Source organism: Peromyscus eremicus, chromosome 8a (assembly GCF_949786415.1).
Source record: "Peromyscus eremicus chromosome 8a, PerEre_H2_v1, whole genome shotgun sequence".
In the NCBI taxonomy this organism is placed as follows: Eukaryota; Metazoa; Chordata; class Mammalia; order Rodentia; family Cricetidae; genus Peromyscus; species Peromyscus eremicus.
In genome coordinates this window covers 1208798-1225316 of record NC_081423.1, presented here as the reverse complement: position 1 = coordinate 1225316, position 16519 = coordinate 1208798, and the positions used below count along the sequence as shown (strand labels likewise).

Sequence of the window (16519 nt, the reverse complement as noted above, 5' to 3'; positions counted from 1 at the left end):
GAAAGAAAGAAAGAAAGAAAGAAAGAAAGAAAGAAAGAAAGAAAGAAAGAAAGAAAGAAAGAAAGAAATTTAAAAAAACAAGAAGAAAAGGAAGACACAACTAATAAAAAATAAAAACAGGAGGCACCAAGAGAACCACTGCTGGGACAGCTCGAGCCCCTAGCCCAGCCAGGTGCTCACCTGTTGGTGTGGGAACAGGGGCCTGGCACGTTGGGCTGCTTTCTGTCCACCTCCTTCCAGCTGTCTTCTGTCCACTTCCTCTTGACCTGCTTGTCTTCTCGCTTTCTTCCGACATACTCAGCATAGGTCTGGATCCGATAACTTTCAGCGTACTTGCTGGTGTTAACAGCTACAAGGAAGAGAGAGAAGTCCTTTGAAAAGATGAAGATAGCACTTAGGGACAGTGTCCCAGCCCAGGAGCTGCTGGATCTCCTCACATGGTGACAAGTCACTGTTCCTCAGCCTCCCCAGTGTGAAGGAAAGCGTACACCCATACACAATGAGAAACAAGGTCACAGAGGTCAAGGTTTGCCTACAGGTTCCTCTACCAAGACCCAAAATCAGGTTACCCAAATGCCAGGGCATTTGCCTACCCTACCCCCTTCTTTATTTTGATTTTTGGCTTTTTGAGATAAGGTTTCTCTGTGTAGCTCTGGCTGTCCTGGAACTCGATCTGTAGAGCAGGCTGGCCTCAAACTGAGAGATCTGCCTGCCTCTGCCTCTCCAGTGCTGGGATTAAAGGTGTGCCTCTCTTGGGAGAACACATTTCTCTGGGATCGGTCATGTTACTGCACTCACCCGCCACTTTTAAAGACTTTCCTGTTCCCCACACTAAACATCTGGCTACACCCTGCAGGTGCAAGTTGCGGGGGGTGGGAGCTGGGGCTGTAAGTTATTTTTTGTTTGTTTGTTTCTCTGTTTGCAATGCTGAGCACAGAACCCAGAGCCTGGAGCACACACAGCAAGTACTCTTCCACAGAGCTCTGCTCTGGTTACTAGTGTTCTAAACCCATGTGCTCCTTCAAGGCCAGTGGATGGAACAGGTAGCATTAAGAAAGTAAGAATGATGGAAGGCTTGTCCTGGGTGAATGGCTCCATCATAATGGTTGTTGGCTCATGCAGTTTAGGCATGTGTTTTCCTTGCTGTGAGAGTCCAGCTCCCACCTTTACAAGGGTTCTGAGGTGGAGGAGAGAGGAATAAGAAAATATCAGACAGAAAGATAGATCTAGATGATAAGAACAAAGACAGAAACACAGGATAGCTTTGGGAGGGCCTGGGTCAATACCCAACAGCCTTGTCCTTTATTCAAAAGGGCAGGTTTGTTTTTTTTTTGGGGGGGGGTGTTTTGAGACAGGGTTTCTCTGTGTAGCTCTGGAGCCTTTCCTGGAACTCACTCTGTAGCCCAGGCTGACCTCAAACTCACAGAGATCTGCCTGGCTCTGCCTCCCGGGTACTGGGATTAAAGGCGTGTACCACCACTGCCTGGCTCAAAATATGCCAAGGGGAGGGGCAAAAGATCTCCTCCTTGCAAGATCAAACCACACTGTACAGCCGAGTATAGAGCCTTCCAAACACCTGGTAAACATACCCATGGCCAAATCATCTCCTTAAGTAGCCCTGCTGGGTAAAGCAGGCTCAGATTCTCTGACCCTGAGTAAGTTTTCACTAGGAAGCCTCTGTGGGCTCCACAGGTCCCCCTTCTTAATAATATAAAGGGCCCCCCAGACCCCTCAGATGGACTGTGCCTTCTTCACTAGCCTTACCCATCTTTGAGATACACATTCCACCAAGTGTACTGTGTCTTAGATTGACAGCTAGCAAGAAAGACTTCCCATCTCTGACTACTAGCCTCTGGCAGGGGAGGGTGCAGAGCTTAACTCTATGCAGCTCTGAAGCCGCTTTTCCACTAAGAGCTTGCAAATAGCTGGAATAATTATAGCAATACTCCTGCCCCTTATGGCTGCTATGCCTCCCAATAAAGGAGTAGAGGCCTTTAAGCCCAGCACTCAGGAGGCAGAGGCAGGCGGATCTTTGTGAGTTCAAGGCCAGCCTGGCCTACAGAGGTAGATCCAGGAAAGGCGCCAAGGCTACACAGAGAAACCCTGTCTCAAACCCCCCCCCCCCAAAAAAAAAGAAGAAAGAAAAGAAATACTTATTTGTGCCGGGTGGTGGTGGCGGCAGCGGCGGCGCACGCCTTTAATCTCAGCACTTGAGAGGTAGAGCCAGGTGGATCTTTGTGAGTTCCAGGCCAGCCTGGTCTACAAAGCGAGATCCAGGACAGACACGAAAACACCAGAGAAACCCTGTCTAGAAAAAACAAAAAAAACAAACAAAAAAAAGAAGAAGAAGAAGAAGAAGAAGAAGAAGAAGAAGAAGAAGAAGAAGAAGAAGTAGTTATGATGCATTTGGGCTGAAGAGATGGCTCAGAGGTTAAGAGCACTGACTGCTCTTCCAGAGGTCCTGAGTTCAATTCCCAGCACCCACATGGTGGCTCACAACTACCTATAATGAGATCTGTTGTCATCTTCTGGCCTACAGGGACACATGCAAGCACAACACTGTATACATAATAAATAAATCTTAAAAAAAAAAAAGGAGTAGAGGATGTTAAAGATGGAATGCCCTTTTTGAATGGGTCCAAGATGTCTATAGTGGTCTTAGCTGCACCAAGCCCATTTTTAAAATCAATAAACTCTTGATGCAACCACATCAAATAAATGAATAAACTCCTGATACAACTGCATCAAATCTAAAGATGCAGAATCACCATTAACATTAACAAGTTAACGTCATAGTTCTAGCATGAATATTACTATAAACAATTACAATTCTTACAAACTTACATCCAAAAGCAAACTCTCAATAGAACTATTTACAATTTACAAACTTTAGCAAACATCCAAAAGCAATTTCTTAATAGAACTATACAAAACATAGTGTACATTAACACAAGTTAACATTAATGCACTCAAGAGACAGGAAAATATTTTTTTAGAAACATTAAAGAGACTGAGGAATATTAATTCCCCATTTTCTTTAAAATTTTTTAAGCTTCATTTTGAGCCTGGGTAGAAAAAAATAAATTTCTCTATTCCTACATCAAACAATTCCACTTTTTACACAAACAGTTCCATTTCTACTCCATTTCAGGAGTCATCAGTTAATAAAGTATATATGTGTATATAAAACAGTTCTACAAAACAGTTCATAAGTCATCACAGTTAAATAAAATTGTAGGTGAGATCAACAGTGTACCCTTTCTGAGGTTTGCAAAAGTTAAAAAAGTCAGTTCTAATAACACTCTTAAAGTTCTACTGAAACCTTTCTGATTAGGGCCTGGCTCGTCACCTGCCCTGAAGTCTTTGCATAACTGTCCAAGTCATAATGACTCTGAAGCAAATAGCTCCAAATATGAGGAGTCCCACTACCAAAATTTTTTTGCAGTTCCCCTTGCCTGTAACCCAGTTCAAACCAGCATCTTTAAAGCCTCACTCTCAGCTACAGAGGCACTTTCAGTTAGCCTTCCCTAGGCAAAAGCTGCTAGCTGGCTGGGGAAGACCTCTTCATACAGCCAGCATGAACCAACAGCAAACTATGCAGCTTTTGCTGCTGGCTCTGTTAAGCTTCCACAGTCCCATTCTGCCGGTGTCTCCTGTAACATGCCAGTCTGCCCAGGACCCCATTGTCCTAAGTCCCTGAGGGCTCTCTTGAGCCTCGTACTACACGGCTGAATGCCACACCATTGCTATGAGCTATGGCTCTCAACATTGGGTCTGGTAGGAAACCCAACCTTGGCCAGTAGGGGCAGCTGCACCCCAGCTCCATTACCTACTTTGCTGTGGATCCTTTGTGTGCTACCCTACTTGCATGGTCAAATGCCGCCCCCAGGGCGGCCACATGGCTCCAGCCACACCCTGTCTCTGGGAGCTAAGTCTGCTCTTGGTGTCCAGTGCTTCTCCACCATTCAGCCTGGAGTGCTGCTGCCTCACCTCAGCAGTTCCCATGTCTGCCTTTCCACATAGGGGCATGTCTCAGTTACTTGTCCGGCTGCTGTCTCTGTTCCAGCTGCCAATGCCACTTCTCCACCTGGGACAGCAGCCTAGTCTCTGCAGGGCTTCCGCTGCTCACTGCTATTGCCTATCTCGCGGGGTTTTCCACTAGGCTTTGGCCACCAGGGACTCCAGCCACTGGGGTCCAAAGTCTCCATTGCACTCCAAGCTGCTGCTGCTGCCTGCCATTCACCTCTCTTGTGGTGTGGTGTCTTGGCTTGTCAAGGTAGAGCACAGCCTGAAGCCATGTCCTTTGGCTAGCTGACATTTCCCTCACCATGGCTCCACCACGACAGAAAGCATGCAGAACTTCTTGGCCTGTGCTGGCTCTTGGCCTCTGCCACCTCTGTGGTGATGCCCCAAGGGTCTCAGTCACTGATGCCTGGCTGCAGCAGCTGCTCACACTATGCACCTGCTAGTTTCTGAAGCAAGCAGTCTCTGAAGTGTTTTGTTTGTTTGTTTGTTTTGTTCTTGGACTGCCAGGTTTGCAGTATCTACTTAGTTCTGGACACTGATTTCTGCATCCCAGGTCCTATCTGTGCTTGGGGATTAAAAACTACTCTATCTTAAGTCTTCACAATATCCTTACACCTAAAGCCTATTCTACTCTAATACACCTAAGCCTACATTTTTCAAACTAAACTTCACAAAACTTCTATGACTTACTTTAATAGAGAGAGATAGACATAAACATAAACACAGAGAAATACTTGCTGCAGCCTAACTTTAACTACTTGCTTTATATTTACAATTTTACTCCTGAAGAATGGCATATCACCACCTCAACTTAATTCATTATTGGGCATGCCCCCTTAACCCTCAGTGCTCCTTCTCTTCTACCCACTGTACCTAAGCCCCATGTTGAGTGCCATCTGTGAGAGTCCAGCTCCTACCTTTAGAAGGGTTCTTAGGTTGAAGAGAGAGGGATAAGAAAATAGAAAGATAGACCTAGACGACGAGAAGACAGAAACACAGGATAGCTTTGGGAGGGCCTGTGTCAATACCCAACAGCCTCATCCTTTATTCAAAAGGGCTTTTTATAATATGCCAAGGGGAGACACAAAAGACCTCACCCTTGCAAGATCAAATCACATCATACAGCCAAATGCAGACCTTTCCAAACACCTGGTAAAAACACCCGTGGACAAATCATCTCCTTATGCAGCTCTGCTGGGTAAAGCAAGCTTAGATTCTCTGACCCTGAGTGATTTCTCACTAGGAAGCCTCAGTGGGTTTCCACATTTTGACCACTATCAACACCAGTAGTTATCTCTAATATTTGTAGGGAGATGATAAGAGCCTGGTCATGCTGTCGGGGCAGTATTGGTACCTAATTAGCTGCACCAGCACCATGATGGCCATGGTTTGTACACCTGTACCTGGCAGAGTTCATAGTAGATACAGCTGGGAGAGATAAACATGTAGTCTCAGGGAACACAGAATTAGACAACAGGCCAGGCTTGATGGCACAGACTTGTAATCCCCATGTTCAGGAGGCCAAGACAAAGTGGTGACAGCCTAAAACCAGTCTATGCTCCACAGTGAGTTCCAGGATAATCTGTCCTACAATACAAGATGCTGTCTGGAAAAAAAAGGAGGAGGAGGAGGAGGAAGAGGAGGAGGAGGAGGAGGAGGAGGAGGAGGAGAGACTCTGGTGTAACCAGGAGCCTTAAGTCCAAGGAAAGAAAACCAAAGTGCAAAACGTAGATGCTATACCTGTCCAAGAGTCGACATTTTTAGATCTTAAAATGAACCAGATTTCACTAATCTCCTCTGTACAATTGTTTCATGTCACACCTGAAATATTTAGACATCCAAATATTAAAATAAGAAAGGAGGATGGAGAGGTGTCTCTGTCAGTGTGGTGGTTTGAAAGAAAATGGCACCCCCAAAGGGGGTGACACTATTAGGAGGTGTGGCCTTGCTGAAGGAAGTGTGTCACTGTGGGTTTGGGCTTTGAGGTCTCTTTTGCTCACGTTTCCCTCTGCTATGGAAAATTCTTTATGCTGTGAATATGTGTTGCTCTGACTGGTTGATAAATAAAATGCTGATTGGCCAGTAGCCAAGCAGGAAGTATAGGTGGGATAAGCAGACAAGGAGAATTCTGGGAAGAGGAAGGCTGTGTCAGAAGCCACCAGCCAGACACAAAGGAAGCAAGATGACAAGACAGAACTGAGAAAAGGTACCAAGTCACGTGGCTAAACATAAATAAGAATTATGAGTTAATTTAAGTGTAAGAGCTAGTCAGTAATAAGCCTGAGCTAATGGTCGAGCAGTTATGATTAATATTAAGCCTCTTGTGATTATTTTATAAAAGGCTGTGGGAATGTGGGTGAGAGATTTGTCCCAACCACCTGCCAGGAGGGACACAGAGAAACTTCCAACTACAAATGGCTGCCCAACATTGAGCATGAGTTTCCATCTAAAACCTGAGAAAGCTTTTTTTTTTTTTAAAGAAAGTTCTAGAATGGAGCTAAAAACAGCTTCCTAGTTGTGTCTCTCAGGCAAGCCATGAGCTACAGTATGGCAGGTTCTCAGTGGCGTGTGGGCTTGACCAGCATGGTGGATTCCCGCCACAGTACACAGAGGCATCTCCAAGCCGTGTAGTATGCTACATGGTGGAATTAGTTTTTGCTAGTAGAGAAAAAAAAAAGTTTTCTGGGTTACACTCTGCTGGATAGAGGCATGGCCCCACTGCCTCCCAGAGTCAGCAGCCAAGGCTGCTGCTTCAGTTCTAAAAAATGAAGTTTAGCAGTTTAAAATCTCTCCTGGTCAGAGAAGGATTATAGATTCACAATAATAAGTCAGATTCAGATGGAATAAGACTTTAAATGGTTTACAGTGTGTGCAAAAATGTATGTAGGTTTGGAAGCGAGAGGAAAGTGAATATAGACAGTTATATAAAGAAATAGCTTCAAAAAATAGTCTTTAAAGAGACAGTAAAAATAATATAAAAAATAAGCCACATAGAGATGGAAATCACACACAGAGCCTGGGTTATATTGTCTTTTGGATTTTTTAACTGCAGGAAGACATTTGATTGTAAAGACTGCTCAGTTAAACCAATATATGTATTTTAAAGGTATCGTGACTTCAAAATTTGTGTTTAAGGATATGTTGCTTTGGAAAAGAGGTTCTGCTTTTGTTTCCACAGAACATGAGAACCTATGTATTGCTTCCAAGCTAATCTGGTTTGATCAAGAAAGACCCCCTGAGAGGTCTTCAGATGTTCCAACATCCAAAACAGCTTCAAGGCAACTGACTCAGACAATGCAGCCCCACAGACTATTCCAGTCAGGACTTGACCATAATTCTTAATTTTCTCAGGATCTCCATAAGATTGCCAGCGCCCCCATCCAGCAGGAAGTAGTATGAGAAGCTATGCCCAAATTCCCAAAATATTGTTTATAAATGTTTATTTTTATTTAAAGGAGGTTGGTTATAAATGCAATCTCTTTCTAAAGAAGAAAAGGGTATATAGATATGATAAGATAAATGGGTGGATTATTGAATCTACTTTTAAAGAGCAACTTGTTTGAAATGTTTTACATTGCTATGGATTTTAGTTTATCGATACAAATTTAAAGTTAATTTTGCTATACTGTATGCATATTTCTACTCTTGTTTAAAGTATTTTGTTTGTGCAACTCACTTGAAATTGTAATGTATAATTAAGAAATACAGATTAATAATTAGTCATCTATGATAATCAAATTTATAGTCATGTTAGTTAAGTTTTCTAGGTATACATAGATATATTTCAATTTGATAGGTAATCTTCAAACACTTTGAAGACCTACAGAATATGGCATTTAGAATGTTTTAAAAATTTAGACTTTCTGGACAGTAAGACATGTCTGCTCCTGCCAGCACCGATTTACTTCAAAGAGAGATGGTCATCGAAGACACTCCATATGGAATTTATCTTCTTCTTGGCACAAAATGGTCTGCTGGGCAAAGAACTGCTCTTGTCTGGACTCCTTGACAGTATGTTATAGAAACTGGACATGCAGGACTCACAATAAAATAACCACAAATTTTGCTAAAACAAGGCAAGATTGTCCTTCTGGTTCCTGCTTCACATAGGAGACTGCCAGATATTGTACAGGACACAGGAGAAATGAATGAAAAACTCTAGACCTATAGGTTGAAGATGGATGCCCCAACATTGCAGAGGAATTCTGAATGTCTGTCTAGGCAGCCAGCTGTCTGTCATTCTAGATTTCTGGAAGTTACTTATAATGTACTTCCTGTTTACTCAGGTAATATTATATCCTTCTGAGGTCTTTGGTGTAGTTGAAGACTAGATAGTTTTAAATATAATATTCCTTGGTTATGATAAAAGATAAATTAGATATGAAACTTTAGACTCATAAATAAAGAATAGATAGAATATTTTCTTTAATGTTGCCAAATACAAATAGATTAGATATTATAACTGTAATTCTTGCTTGATAACTGTTCTATTATATGTAATTTTACTATGTTAAAGTTAAAACCTTCCTTTTTGATTGGACAGAAAAGGGGAGATGCCATGGGGTGTTCTGTATGCTATGAATATGTGTTGCCCTGATTGGCTGATAAATAAAATGCTGATTGGCCAGTAGCCAAGCAGGAAGTATAGGTGTGATAATTAGATAAGGAGAATTCTGGGAAGAGGAAGGCTAAGTCAGGAGCCACCAGCCAGACACAGAGGAAGCAAGATGACAAGGCAGAACTGAGAAAAGGTACCAAGCCACATGGCTAAACATAAATAAGAATATGGGTTAATTTAAGTGTAAGAGCTAGTCAGTAATAAGCCTGAGCTAATGGTCGAGCAGTTGTAATATAAACCTCTATGAGTTTACTTGGGTCTGAGTGGCTGCGGACTGGGTGGGACATAGGAGAACTTCCAACTACATCCCTCAGTGTGACATTCAGTTGACTTCCTGTTGCCTCTGGTCAAGATGCAGCCAGCACCACATCTGCCTGCATGCCATCATGCTCTCCGTCATGATGATAATGGACTGAATCTACAAAACTGTAAGCTTCCACCTCAAATGTTTTCTTTGTAAGAGCTGGTAATATAAAAAGCCTAAGACAATAAAGTGCCTGCCACATAAGCACAAGGACACAAACCCATGAGTAGTAGTGTGTGCCTGTAACTGCAGCGCTGGGTGTGGGCATGGAGACAAGCCAGCCAACTTAGCCAGATCAATGAGTTTCAGGTTCACAAGGGATGCTGTCTCAAAAGCATAAAGGTGGAAGAAATATCCTTGTTGATATCCAGCTTCCACATACATGAGTACCTGTGTGCACATGTGGACACATACTAACAAGTACTCTATCCACACTCTATGTGCACCACCCACAAAGAAATATTTAATATTAAAAAAGGGGAAATTCTCAATCTCTTTAAGACATACAGAAGTTTAACTAGAAGGTTTATTGTACTTTTCTATAGTGAAAGAAGAAATACACTAAGGTATTAGGAAATTTTCCTATTATGCAACATCTCCCAAAGAAGTGGCAGGGACTGTCAGCAAACCATGAGCTCACAACCACAAACTCCAAGTCACAGCAGCCCAGTCTGTAGAGAGTTGTGGTGGAAATCACCATTGGTGCGATGAACCAGCACCATCTCCCTGAAATTCCCTCTTTGATTGTAAGGTCAACTCCACTCGAAATAACCCCTCTCTGAGTGGAATGCACATTCCTGGGAAGAGAAGATCAGTATTTCCCATAGCACCCGAGGCCATGACAGGGCCAGAGGACAGAGAGATGATGTGTTCAGTGGTACGTCCACTGATCCCAGTCACTCTGCCCCAGCCCCACAGATGAATGCCTCCAACAGTTCCCTGAGCACATTGGGATCAGGATCACTCGAAAGGGAGAACAAGTGACAGTCTTTCACTGCAGCCTCGCGTGGCAACAGTTTACCAGCATTCCTTCAGGCCCAGCGGCTTTGCAGCTCTGGGCCTTTAATCCAGAAGCCAAGGTGTCTGGCTCAGAACCACGCTTCTGATGGATGAATCAGCAAAATGAATTGGCTGTCACCCAGTCCTTCAGTGGCCAGCTTTCCTGTTAGAAGTAGCATGCAGCAGGCTGCCTGGTGACACTAGCCTTTTCCAGATTAGCCAGGGAAATGACTTGAGGCCCCCTTTTGTTCCCATCACTTTGTTAAAGCCAATGGGAGACCAAACACACTGGGAGTCTACTCTGTCTCCTTACAGGCAAATGAGGTGGTTCTCACACCACAATCTCGTGCCCAGTCCGCTGTCTCTTCACTCAGCACACATTTAATCTCTACAACTCCTGGAGGAACAGATGCTCCAGTGGCCACGGATAATGCTTCCCAGCTGCCTAAGGCCATGCAGAAAGAGGCAGATCTGGTATGAAACCAACACATCAGAAATATGTAGACATATTTAAAGTGACATTCTGTCTATTGTGTATTTACAGACATTAAGTTTAATGAAGTTGACAACCATCGTACAAAATCCTGTATTAGGAGTTTTAATGAATTACACAAAAAGTTGAATTTTCCTTTTTATTCATTTTTAATTAACTTTTTTAGTTGGTGTGCTAGATATTTTATGTCAACTTGATACAGCTAAAGTCATCTAAGAGGAGGGGACCTCAGTTGAGAAAATGCCTCCATAAGTAGTCAGGCCTGTAAGGTATTTTCCTAATTAGTGACTAGTGGGGGGAGGGCCCAGCTCATTGTGGGCAGTGCCACCCCTGGGCTGGTGGTCCTGGGTTCTACAAGAAAACAGGCTCACCAAGTCATGGGAAGCAGCCAGTAAGCAGCACCCCTTGAGGGCTTCTACATCAGCTCCTGTCTTCGGGTTCCTGCTCTGCTTGAGTGCCTGGGATGTTCCCTTTAATGATAGACTACAGGATGGAAGTGTAAGCCAAATAAACTCTTTCATCACCAATTTGCTTTTGGTCATGCTGTTTCATTGCAGCAACAGAAACCCAAACTAATGTAGTTAGCATACAAAATGTCAGGAATCCTTATGAGTTCCTAGTAGATTTTTTTTATTTTAGTTAAGAACTTCGGGGCTGGAGAGGTAGCTCAGTAGGTAAAACCCCCAACACATAAGCATGAGGGTCTGAGTTTGAATCCCAGAACCCACTGAAGTGGAGCATCTGCAATCTCAGTGCTTCTCCATCCTCACTGGAGGTGGAAACAGAATCCTCAGAAAGTCACTGCTCAGCTAGCCTGCTGACATAAGCTATAGTGACGAGACCCTGAGCTCCACAGGTGTGCACCTGCACACACACACACACACACACACACACACACACACACACACACACACAATCATATTGTCTCTCCAATGTAGTGGTGTATGTCTCTAATGCTAGCACTTCAGGCACAGAGGCAGGAAGATCACTTAAAGTTCAAAGCCAGCCCGGTCTACACAGTGAGTTTCAGGTCAGCCAGAATCGCACAGAAAACAAATAACAATAAAAGCAGAAAAACAACTTTATTGTCAATGAAAAATCTCTCTAGTTGACAAATATTTTGTATTTATATAGATTTCTTCTGAAACTGATCTACAGATTGTCTGCAACTCTAGGAGGGAAGAGCTATTTTAATAAACATTGCAGGAATTGAAAATAAAAGTTCCCCCCCCCACACACACACACACAAACAAAACAAAACAACAAAATAAACAAACCTCTGTCAGGCTGGTTTACACCCATGTCGTACTCAAAAGAACGAGGCAAGAATGTCATGAGTTTGAGGTCGGGGGGACTCCTTACCTGCTGGAAAAACCTGCTCTAAAACTTATATTTAAAGGAATTAAGTAGGTTCATGCCTATAACACGGCACTTGGGGAGTCCGACACAAGACAGTAACACAAACTCAAGGCCAGCCTAGGCTACAGCAGGAGACCCTGTCTCAAAGCAAAACAACAAACTCAGTGTGGTGGAGAGGCAGAAATAAACAAACACACCAATGTACAGAAGTAAGCCTAGAAATGAAGTTATGAATTTGTAAAATGTTGATTTTTTTTTGACAGGACAGCCTAGAAAAAGGAAGAGCTGGGAAACTTCTTTATCCATAGGAAAACTAAAATCAGATTCCTAGTGATATGGAGCCAAAAATTCCACTCCAGATGAATTTTTCGATATTGTCATAGGCAAACTTCAAAAACTTGAAGAAAAACTGTAAGTCCTTCTGAGCTGCAGTGGGGAGGGATTCATGAGGATACAAAGGCCCTAAAAGATGAGTGGAAGATGGCAATCATGTTAACACTAGAACTGCCACCAGAAGACAGCAATAGGAGAGTGAACTGGAAACTGGGAGACGACATCAGGAGTGCATCTGGCCAGCAGAAGATTAATACCAGAATAGAGAAAAATGCCTGCAATCAGTATGAAACACAAGAAAACACATAACAGACAATAAAGCGTGGACCTCCCTTATGCAGAAGCAGCACAGGAGGCCAAGGACACACAGCTCAGGCTAAGGCAAATGAGGAGACAATTTAATACAATTTCACACAGCGGAGCAATGAGGCCTCCAGGGGCTACATGCCTCAGAAAACAATCCAGTGTCCTCTCTTTAAGCTGACAACCCTGCACTCTACAAAGGACCCAGTAGTCCCACTCCTAGCCCACATTATATCAACACATCAGTGTTAAGAGACAACTATAAACATGTGAGCTCGCTCACTCGCTCTCATTCTTGCTCGCACACACATGTGCTCCCCTCCTCTGTCTGTCTTTCTCTCTGCAAAGTAGCAAGGAAGCTTTATTCAAAGCAAAGTGTGCAGGTCAGAAAACATACTGTCAGGTGAGGGGTGACAGCAGGCCACAGGAGTGAGACTGCTCAAGGGCCACAAGTTCTCTTTATCATAGCCCAAACCAGGATCAGGGAGAGGGGACACAATCCAAAACCCCATCACTGGCCAGTAGATCAAGTGCAGGATAGCCACATTACAGAAAATGAGAAAACACATGGAAAAAGAACTAGATCCATCTTAGTAATATGCTATGGGGTGGGAATGCAAGCTCCAAGTCTATGACTTCTGTTTTATCAGGTTCAAAAGCAAACACTTACAAGTCAGGCATGGTGATACAAACCTCTAATTCCAGCACTTGGGAGGCAGAAGCAAGAAGATCAGGAGTTCAAAGCCAGGCTTAGCTACATACCAAGTTCAAAACCAGACTACATGAGGAGCCTATTATCAGACAGACAGAAGGAACAGAAAAATAAAACAAGCAAGAAAATGACCAATATGAACTTAAGATATAGGTTGCCAAAGCAGGAAATCAGGAGGGGGAGGGAGAGGGGGAGAAGGCAGACACGGCTTCTTGACAACAACTTGATGTTCAGCTGGGAACTCTACTTGACCCCAGTCCTCCCTCTCCAAACCCTGCCCCTCAGAAAGCCTGCCAAGCAGCAGCTCCTCTGCCCCCCCCCAGCCCCTCAAGACCACGCCTACAGGGTACTTAAGGTCTGGCCCATAGACCTCCCACGTGACTTCTCTCCTGTTTCCTTTCCCCGGAAGTCACCTGGGAGTTGCTTTGCTGGGATTAAACCTGGTCCTATTAATTTAGTCTGATTTGGCTTATTGCATCGGCAGAGAAACACTACCAAGTGATTTTCAAAATACTTATCACTTCATTCTTTGATGGAAAGCTTGTTTCACAGATGTCCATTTCCTCTTATATATACAGAATGAATGACCTGTTTGCAGTCCACCCTGTCTGTTCAATTTGCCATGTTCACCACATGTTATTTATATCAGAAGGTTACTTTAAGACCAACCAAGTAACTCCTATTTCAATGTCCTCAGTGATATGAAGGAAGCCTCCTGTCCAGCTCATAGGTGTCGGTGTGGGACCACATCCTTGAGCAGCTCAGAAAGCAAGCAGTCTGCTTCTTACATGCTGCAGTTACTGCACAGTGGTGTGAGTTGGAAGGTAGGCACATTAGCCCACCGTGAGTTATACACACAAGCCCTGTTTTGTTTTGTTTTGTTTTTAAGATTTATTTATTATGTATACAGTATGCCTGCAGGCCAGAAGAGGGCACCAGATCTCATTACAGATGGCTGTGAGCCACCATGTGGTTGCTGGGAATTGAACTCAGGACCTCTGGAAGAGCAGTCAGTGCTCTTAACCTCTGAGCTATCTCTCCAGCCCCGCCCTGTGTTGTTTTAACAGCCAAATTATGCCACAGTTCTCAAGGCCTGGGGCCACACCATGCTCATAAGAAAAAACTGTTTACTGAATACTTAACCTAAACTCATAATACCCTGCAGGTGCCATTCCTATTCTACAAAGAAGGACACTGACTCACAAATACCCACCCCAAGGTGCCAGAGATTACCAGTGTTTAGGGTAAATTCCAAACTGAAGCCCATAGGGTTTCTCTGTGTAGGGTTTTTTGGTTCCTGTCCTGGATCTCACTCTGTAGACCAGGCTGGCCTCAAACTCACAGAGATCTACCTGGCTCTGCCTCCCAAGTGCTAGGATTAAAGGAGTGTACCATGGCTGCCTGGCCTGTGTTCTTTTCAAGATGCCACATACTTTATAGGAACCCAGATGGTGTTCCTAGGAAGTGACACCCATAAAGTCTGTCCATCCCTCCATGTAAGTTCTGTATAATCATTCTGTATAATCACACCCCGATGTGCTGGTCACTTCCCGGAGGGACAAATGCCAAGAGTGGCCTATGCCCTTTGCCAATGGGCACCGCTCATTCCCCTGGGGCAGCTGCATGCTGGGCCTTCCACCTCACCGCTGCCACTGTGGCCTTGTGCCCCACATATGGATGGATGATGCCCAACATATTGTGTCTGCATACTAAGATATGAACATGTTAGACATAAAAGTTGCCTCATGTTTCATAGAACTCTGACTGGGTTTGAGTTGACAGCAGAATGATACCTGCTCCTACTCAACAGAGAGAAAATGGAAGGCTTTCTGGCGGACTCTGCAGGAGGGCTGACCTTAAACCCCTGCAAGACAAGCATCAAGAGGAAGACAATGAAGAAACAGCTGAGCCTAATGGTTATGGCAAACATTCTCCTGTAGTCTTGGATGCTATTTCTACCCATCAAGGGACCAGGCAGATCCAAGTACAGCAGGGATCTCCAGAAACCCAGAGAAACACAGATGTCCCCAAGGCCTGTGTTGGACCTTCTGTGGCCCTCACCCAGCCCCATGGTCTTCTCTCTGTAAAGACTGTAGAGCTTCATTTGCCCTGAGGTTCTAGTTCTCCCTTCTGTGCTCTCATGGTCTGTCTCCCCAACAGGGTCAGGTGCTCTGAGAGGAGCTGGGCCTCTTTGAGCACTTACCATCTTCCCTGGCACTTCTGTAGGAATTCATTATGGTTACAAAGAAAGACAAACAAGGACCACAGCTCTCATGCCTGCTAGCAGACACATTTATAAACACAGAACCTTGACTGGAACAAGAGACTCTGGCCTTGGCTCCAACTGCGGCTTCCCTTGGGCAATACACCTGGGCCTCACAGCCCTGCTGGGAAAGTGGACCACAGACACCCACAGTCAGCATGGTCTCAATAAGGTCAACTCACCTGCCTCAGTTACACAGTTTGACTCAAAACTTGGAACTCCTTTTATTGTCCTTCCTTTCACATCATGAGTGTTTCACCAACAAAGGAGCTGTCTGTAAAGTACAGAGGCTAAAAAAGTGAAAACTAAAGTAGCCACCTTTAACACCATCACTTGAGAGGCCTACATAGAACTAAATGGCAGAACAGAAAGTGATGAAGAAAGGCTGTGAGGAAACTCTCCACTTTCTCAGGGCCTCTGCAGAGTGTCTGGCGTAGGAGGTACCCAGCAAAGGGAATGAATGTGGAGCAGAAGCTTTCCGAGCACAGCAGCAGCTAATGGTGTTAACAAGCAACAGCCCCACACCCACCTCACTGTACAGCTGACTTCAAGGGCAGCAAGCCAAGAAGCAGGGCAAAGGGATGATTCTGATTCTGCCACCTACAACAGGTATGCCACCCACCAAATAAGCAAAGGGAACACTGTTCACTGGCTGGACAGAGGCTGCCATGGAAATAATGGTAACATCTAATTACTTCAGACCTGTCCACGGTCCAAAAGGAAAATCAGAGGTAGGCCACACAGGATGGGATTCTAATCCTACTTCATTTTAACTGGCCTGAGGCGAACTGCCTGCCTCCCCTAGATTTACATGTCTTCATTCACAAAATGAGCATCTGTACCCACCTTTCAGCACATGGCCTAGAACAAAGCAGGCGCCTAAGGAGTGAAGATGAGGTCTCTACCTGAGCCCACAGAAGAGCCTCCACAGCAATACAGATTCCTCAAGACACATTCACCATGCCATCCTCTGACAGATGTCAGGGTGCCTGGGGACCTGATCACAAAGTAGGTCATAGAAATCTCCCCACTACTCAGTATTTGACTGTAATCTAGCACCCCAGGTAAATGTTAGATTAAAATGTGCTAACTACAGTTTTTTCAAGCTA

General features: G+C 44.2%; 1 protein-coding gene across 1 annotated transcript in view; it reads right to left on the bottom strand.

The window, feature by feature from the left end:
* Parn (poly(A)-specific ribonuclease) overlaps positions 1-16519 on the bottom strand; it is a 183105-nt gene that overhangs the window by 51022 nt on the left and 115564 nt on the right. The window contains exon 22 of the mRNA XM_059269961.1: positions 181-349. Coding sequence (XP_059125944.1) covers positions 181-349 — 169 coding nt within the window. The remainder of the gene's footprint in view (positions 1-180; positions 350-16519) is intronic.